Source organism: Cariama cristata, unplaced genomic scaffold (assembly GCF_000690535.1).
Source record: "Cariama cristata isolate BGI_N322 unplaced genomic scaffold, ASM69053v1 scaffold21835, whole genome shotgun sequence".
Taxonomy (NCBI): domain Eukaryota; kingdom Metazoa; phylum Chordata; class Aves; order Cariamiformes; family Cariamidae; genus Cariama; species Cariama cristata.
Window position 1 is genome coordinate 1,700 of NW_009618406.1, and position 857 is coordinate 2,556.

Sequence of the window (857 nt, forward strand, 5' to 3'; positions counted from 1 at the left end):
TCGCTGTGCAGATGCCGCTCATGAACCTCGTCGGCGATCAGGACGTGGTACCCGGGCAGCGTTGGCTCCCGCTGCACCTGCCGCAGCAGCAGCCCCTCCGTCAGGAAGACGATCTTGGTGGCGGGCGAGCGGGTACTCTCGAAGCGGATCTGGTAGCCCACCTGGGGCAGGAAGAGGAAGAGCAGAATAGAACAAAATAGAATAAACCAGGGTATTTCAGTTGGAAGGGACCACAACCATCGCCTAGTCCCACTGCCTGAGCACTTCTGGGCTGACCAAAACTTAAAGTACATTATCAAGGATGTTTTCCTCTTAAACGCCGGCAGATGTGGGGCATTGACGCCCCTAGGAAACCTCTCGAGGTCTTTGAGCACTCTCTTGGTAAAAAAATGTTTCCTGATATCGAATCCAAACCTGCCTTGATGCAGCTTTGAACCAGGGACCTCTTGTCCCTCCAGAGAATCAACAGCACCTCTCAGTTCAGTATCATCACCCAATCTGCATTGATAAAAATAACAATATTTTTTTAATGTTGATATTTTCAATATTTTTTAACAGGATGGGCACTAAATTTGAGCCTTGAGGAACAGCACTGATGACCAGCTGCTAGCCAGATACAGCACAGTTCACTACAACCCTTTGTTCAACCCATTCTTCACCCAGTAGCACCCAGTAACAGGCTGGGAAGAAATGAGCAGTGCTCAACAGCTCCCAGTTACCCCCAAACCAGCCGGAGAAATCGGCAGTCGCTAGCCCGCAGAGCTCACCTGGTTTCCGTACTGGTGCAGGCTCTCGAAGCCCACCCGCTTGGCCAGCGAGATGCAGGCAATACGGCGAGGTTGGGTACAAGCCACGTG

The 857-nt window shown here is 51.7% G+C and overlaps 1 protein-coding gene across 1 annotated transcript in view; it reads right to left on the minus strand.

The window, feature by feature from the left end:
- Positions 1-857, minus strand: part of DHX34 (DEAH (Asp-Glu-Ala-His) box polypeptide 34) — a gene marked incomplete at its 3' end in the record, with an annotated part of 3,181 nt that overhangs the window by 1,693 nt on the left and 631 nt on the right. The window contains 2 exon segments of the mRNA XM_009700855.1: positions 1-161; positions 768-857. The exon segment at positions 1-161 is cut by the window's left edge and continues 28 nt beyond it; the exon segment at positions 768-857 is cut by the window's right edge and continues 9 nt beyond it. Coding sequence (XP_009699157.1) covers positions 1-161; positions 768-857 — 251 coding nt within the window.